This window comes from Mastomys coucha, unplaced genomic scaffold (assembly GCF_008632895.1).
Source record: "Mastomys coucha isolate ucsf_1 unplaced genomic scaffold, UCSF_Mcou_1 pScaffold23, whole genome shotgun sequence".
NCBI classification, from domain to species: Eukaryota; Metazoa; Chordata; class Mammalia; order Rodentia; family Muridae; genus Mastomys; species Mastomys coucha.
This window is the reverse complement of record NW_022196906.1, coordinates 48682598-48688597: the sequence shown is the minus strand read 5'-3', so window position 1 is coordinate 48688597 and position 6000 is coordinate 48682598. Positions and strand designations below refer to the sequence as shown.

Below are 6000 nucleotides of genomic sequence, written 5' to 3'. Positions count from 1 at the left end.
GCTGTCTTGAAACTCACTCTGTAGACCAGGCTGGCCTCAAACTCAGAAATCCACCTGCCTCTGCCTCCGAAGTGCTGGAATTAAAGGTGTGTGCCACTACCACCCGGCTCCAAAGATTTTTTTAACTTTACTTATTTATTTTACCATTTTTTAAAAAAAATTATTTACAGTGTTCTGCCTGCATGTATACTTGCCTGCCAGAAGAGGGCACCAAATCTCATTATAGATGGTCATGAGCCGCCTTGTGGTTGCTGGGAATTGAAGTTAGAACCTCTGGAAGAGCAGTCAGTGCTCTTAACCTCTAAGCCATCTCTTTAGCCCCTAAATTTGCTTATTTACTTATTTACTTATTTTTTTTTTTGATTTTTTGAGACAGGGTTTCTCTGTGTAGCCTTGGCTATCCTGGAACTCACTCTGTAGACCAGGCTGGCCTCGAACTCAGAAATCAGCCTGCCTCTGCCTCCCAAGTGCTGGGATTAAAGGCATGTGCCACCACCACCCAGCAATTTGCTTATTTATTATGTGTATGTGTAGGTTGGCCATGTGAAGGTACCACGTTATACAGGTGAAGGGCAACCTGCAGAAGTCAATTCTTTGCTTCCCTTTGTAGGTCATAGGAATTGAACTCAGACCACTAGGCAAGAGCCTTTATCTACATTTTTCCATGCCCAGTCTAATGATGTTTAGAAAAATTTCAGAGCTGTGCAATCATCACTACAATTCGCTTTTAGAATATTTCATTGACACCAAGAAAGATTTCTTTTGATTTTCTTATGGATGTCCCCATTCCTGCTGTAGGCAACCAACCAGTCTTTTTCTGGACATTTCTTATAACTGAATTCACAAGATACATGGTCTTTTACAACTGGCTTCTTTCACTGAACATGGTTTGAGCCATCTCCATGTTCAAATCAGAATCAGTACTTCGCTCCTTCTTACAGTGGAAATGGATCCCATTGTGTAGATCACTTGAGACATCAAGACATCGAGCCTTTAGTCACCTGTCTGTGGATGTCTGAGTTCTTTCCCCTCTTGGGCTGATAGATAATATTGCTATAAACACCCACATACAGGTGTTTGTGGGGACGCATGTTTTTGTTTGTCTTGTGTGCCACAGCGCCAGGTCCTGTAGTGACTTGATGAGAAATTATTAAACTGTCTCCCCTCTCCCAATAGGGCTATACCACTGCCTTCATTCCCACCAGCACTGCCTGAGCAACCAGCTTCTCTGTCCTCACTAACCCCTCCTACCTTCCATGATTATAGTACATCCAAGAGGAATATAACTTCTTAGGGCCACGTCAGGGAGTGACAGGGTCAAGGTTTGGAACTCAAATTCCCCTGACTCTGCAGTCCTCCCTTTAGCTTTCTGATTAGTGGATGGCATCTGCAAATGGGAGAGTTGGAGACTGGGGCTGCTGACCTGGAGCTGCAGGATGGGACTCAATACAGATCCACAGGAAGGTCTTCTCTCTGGTGTCCTCCCCTGGCCTAGCCTGTATCTCTCTCATGTCTCTGGCCTCATGTTTCCTTTTGACTGGACCTGGGCCTGCTCTTCTGCCTCAGGGCCAGGAGCTTTCCCTCTTTCTACCAACTTCAAAATCTATTTGCAGTCTAAGAATGTATCTAAGAAGGGTACCTGGTCTGTTTGTCTAACTCATATAGGATCAGAGGATCGGGCTGCAGATGCCAGCCCGAGGCAAGCAGTATGAAGAAGTTGGCTTCCGGGGTGTGTGTGTGTGTGTGTGTGTGATGGAATGTGTCTGGCAACTAGGCAGAAGTGAAGCCTCAGGGGTCCTGGACAGCTCACTCTCTACCAATGTGTGCTCACTCTTTTAGAATGATCATCCTGGTCCCGGGGAATGTCCTAGCCTGATGGGGTAGCTCATACCTATAATTCCAGTACTTAAAAAGCAGAGGCAGGAAGATTGTAAATTTGAGGTTAGCCTTTAAAGACTCTGTACTGGCTAGTTTTGTGTGTCAACTTGACACAGGCTGGAGTTATCACAGAGAAGGGAGCTTCAGTTGGGGAAGTGCCTCCATGGAGTCCAGCTGTGGGGCATTTTCTCAATTAGTGGTCAAGGGGGTAGGGCCCCTTGTGGGTGGTGCCATCTCTGGGCTGGAAGTCTTGGGCTCTATAAGAGAGCAGGCTGAGCAAGCCAGGAGAAGTAAGCCAGTAAGAAACATCCCTCCGTGGCCTCTGCATCAGCTCCTGCTTCCTGACCTGCTTGAGTTCCAGTCCTGACTTCCTCTGGTGATCAACAAGCTATCTGGAAGTAAGCTGAATAAACCCTTTCCTCCCCAACTTGCTTCTTGGTCATGATGTTTGTGCAGGAATAGAAACCCTGACTAAGACAGACTCTGAAAACAAACAAACAAACAAGCAAACCAAAAAGATCTATAAGAGTTCAGAGCACCCAAACTTCCTTTACAAACAGGAAAATGGAGGAGAGTGTGCATTTATTGAGTACTCAAGTCTCCCTCTCTAAAACATTCCCTCCGATCCCCATACTCAACAGCAAACCCTGCACCTTCCCTCCTTCTGAGGAAGCAGATTCAGGCTGTAGCATTTGCATCTAGTCACCTGTTAAGTAGTTCAGCCAACAGGAAGATGCCATCTGGCTCTGTTTCTGCCCACCACACAGAGTGTCCCAAACTGTGGGATAAAACATCAGCTGAGTATGAGTTCAAGTCCTGACTCTGCCTCATCCTTGCTGTGTGACATGGAGAAAGTGAGTGAAGCTCTCTGGAGCCTGGCTGCTCATCTGTGACATAAGCCTGTCTTGGTCCACACCCCGGAGATGGGAAGAGAAGGCTGGTGGCAGAGTTGGGCATCTAGACTTTGGGGATCTGTCCTCTGCACTCGGGCTCTGCTGACTAAGGGTCTTAGGCCTGTTGCTTTTCAGTCCCCTCCAAAGCCTTGACTTTCTGTCCAGCTGGATCTATCCCCACCTGCTGGCAGGAGCCTGAGAAGCTCTGAGCCCAGAGATGATTTTTATTCTTGTGAGCTGATGCGAGCTTTGCTTCTGCCTGTCCCCATCCTTGGCAAGCAAGCTCTAACTGGATAAAAGCAAAAAAAAAAAAAAAAAAAAAAAAAAGCCTGTTTCTGTTTCCTCTTCCTTTTCCTGCTGTATCCCTGAGCTTTGTTCATCTTCCAAGGCCAAGTAGCCTCCCAGCACACCCTAGGCCTAGCTTGCCTGCCCCTCCCCCTCAAGATTCTGTCCTGGAGAGGGCGGCAGCAGCTGCAGCAGGCATGGAAACTCTGCCCAGGTTAGAACTAGATTCCCTGAAGACAACACCGGTAGGCTTGGTTAGATTGTGGTCATCTTTCCCATTGCAGAGGAAGCCCTATGGACAACTCGGGCAGATGGGAAAGTGCGCCTGCGCCTGGAACCTTTCTGTACACAGCATCCCTATACCGTGCACCGGATGTTCTACGAGGCCCTGGATAAGTATGGGAACCTCAGTGCTCTGGGCTTCAAGCGCAAGGACAAGTGGGAGCGCATCTCTTATTACCAGTACTACCTGATTGCGCGCAAAGTAGCCAAAGGCTTCTTGAAGGTAGGAGTCCAACACTGTACATCCCTTCCCCCTCCCCCCACCCTCAACCCACTTTCTAGCTTGAGCTCTCAGAGGCCCCCTCCCCAACTCCCCAGCAGCAAGGTCCCTAGAAACCACCATTGTAAAGCCTGACACCACCAGATGGGCTAACACTGTATCTGGGCCCTGTGCTAAGAAGTTTACACTTAACTTTATCACAGACCACCTTCAAGCAGGGCTGGGAAACCTAGTAGATAGGGCTCCCTGGAAAATCATAGAAAGGGTAAACAGGGCTGCCAGAAACTGATTCCCCAGGAGGTTCTCTAGCTGGTAGAATCTGAGGTGGACCTGGTGGGATCTCTGTAGTCTTAGTGGAGAGCAAGACAGAGGTGGGGGGTAAGGGGGAAGGCCCCTTCTACCCTTCTGTGTAACTGACCTGCCTATCTGCCTTTGGCCTGGAGCTCGGCCTGGAGCGTGCCCACAGCGTGGCGATCCTCGGCTTCAACTCTCCAGAATGGTTCTTCTCTGCAGTGGGCACAGTGTTTGCAGGGTGAGTAGCTAAGCAGGGGTTGGAGATGGGCAGAAAGTACAGAGAGGGTTATTATCTCCTTAGCGAGCCCTCTGCCTCTCCCCAGCATCCTGTATTCCCCCTAGGGCCTTCGGGGCCTGCTGAGATGACTAAGAACCCTATCTCAAAGACCACTGGAGTTCCCTGGGGATGGAGGCTGTGGGGGAGGGGGTGGTTCCTTTGCCCCTGATATGATTTTCTTGGACATCTAGGGGCATCGTCACTGGCATCTACACCACCAGCTCCCCAGAGGCCTGCCAGTACATCTCCCATGACTGCCGAGCCAATGTCATCGTGGTTGACACACAGAAGCAGTTGGAAAAGATTCTGAAGGTTTGGTGGGAAGGAGCAGTGGGCATGTGGTTAGAGGCGGGACATCTACTCTAGCATAGGAAGGATACTTTACCCCCTACCCAGCAATCTTACCCCTACAGTCCATATGAACATGCAACTTGCATGCACACATACACACACACACACACACACACACACACACACACACACACAGAGAGAGAGAAAGAGAGGGGGCAGACAGGACCGAGACAGGAAAGGAAGTTAAGTGGGTAATAGCACTTTTCACTCATACTTATGGCCAGCCCATTGTTTACCATGGCTTTTCCTCTGGACAGGGTCTTACCTAGAGGGAGAGATGTGAACAATGGGCCCTCTGTGGCTTATTTTACATGCTGGAAATGTGCCTTGGGCTGTAGCCACTCATTGCTCCTGAGGGTCAGGTGCTCAACCGTCCAGAACTAGAGAACCTGGGCCTCTAGAGAGACCATAGTAGATGCTGGAGAAGTCTCTTAAGCCAAGGAGAAGCAAGCTGGAGCTTGTAGTTCTTACTTGGCTGTAGAAATCCTCCCTGGGGCAGGCCTGGGCCATGGGTGAGACACCCAGCACAAGTTCCTAAGGAAGGTCCCCTCATGTTTCAACGTAGCTCCCTCAGGTGAGGCTGTGAGCAGCTCTGACTAAGAATCACTAGCTCACAGAGAGACCCCAGGAGGCCTCCAGAGTCCAGGCCTGCTGAGGTCACACTAGTGCTGGGAAGACACTGATCCTGGCTCCTCCCTGAGAGGGGCCAGGGAGAAATGCAGTGTTGGGAGCCAGGAAATCTGTGGGAGAGGAGCTGAGGGAGACACAGACCCCCAATAGGTCTAAAGCAGGTACCTAAATCATCAACTTAAGAAACAACTTCTCAAACAGTAGTGTTGGCCTGGCAGGGTGTGACTACACAAGCCTTCCTGGACTTGTCAGTGAAGCTGGATAAGGTACCCACCCTTGCATCTTGCGCTTGGCTACCCTGTACTAGATTCAGACTCTGTGGGAGTTTGGTCTAGTCTAAGACAGGTGACCACAGGCTTTTATACCAGTTTAGAGTGGTTTTGAAAACGCCATTTCCCCTCCCCTTCTGCTTTCCTGTGAAGGGTTTCTCTAGTGGCTCCTTTAGCTAGTGACAAAGAATTGTCCTGCCTCTTTATGGGGGCCTTTTTTTTGAGCCCTGCTTTCAGTATATCACTGTGAGCATCTCCATTTGTCCAGCCTGGATAAATATGTAGGATTGGGAATGGACAGGTAGGTTTAGATTGTGTGGCCCCAACCAGTACTCTGAAGCAAGGAGGGCTGAGCTCTCTCTTCAGGCATCTGTTTCCCCTTGTCCAAACTCTTGGTCTGAGGGCCAACTGGTCAACCTTCTAGAACCATGGGACCTGAGTTTCCAGAGAGGCCATGGAAGGCGCCTTCCCTTGCCTCTACTGGAATACTCATCAGGGATATATATCTGTTCCTGGCATTTCCAAAGCACCCTGAGACTTTTTATGACCTAGAAGTCCTCAGATAACCCAGTGGCCTCAGAAGCACTAAGGTCATTAGGTCATATTCTGAGCCTCACTTAT

The 6000-nt window shown here is 49.3% G+C and overlaps 1 protein-coding gene across 3 annotated transcripts in view; it reads left to right on the top strand.

Moving 5' to 3' along the window:
• Nucleotides 1-6000, top strand: part of Acsbg1 (acyl-CoA synthetase bubblegum family member 1) — a 62477-nt gene that overhangs the window by 33417 nt on the left and 23060 nt on the right. For all 3 annotated transcript variants that reach the window (XM_031344100.1, XM_031344102.1, XM_031344101.1), the window contains 3 exons: nucleotides 3341-3561; nucleotides 4002-4090; nucleotides 4321-4441. In XM_031344100.1, coding sequence (XP_031199960.1) covers nucleotides 3341-3561; nucleotides 4002-4090; nucleotides 4321-4441 — 431 coding nt within the window. The remainder of the gene's footprint in view (nucleotides 1-3340; nucleotides 3562-4001; nucleotides 4091-4320; nucleotides 4442-6000) is intronic.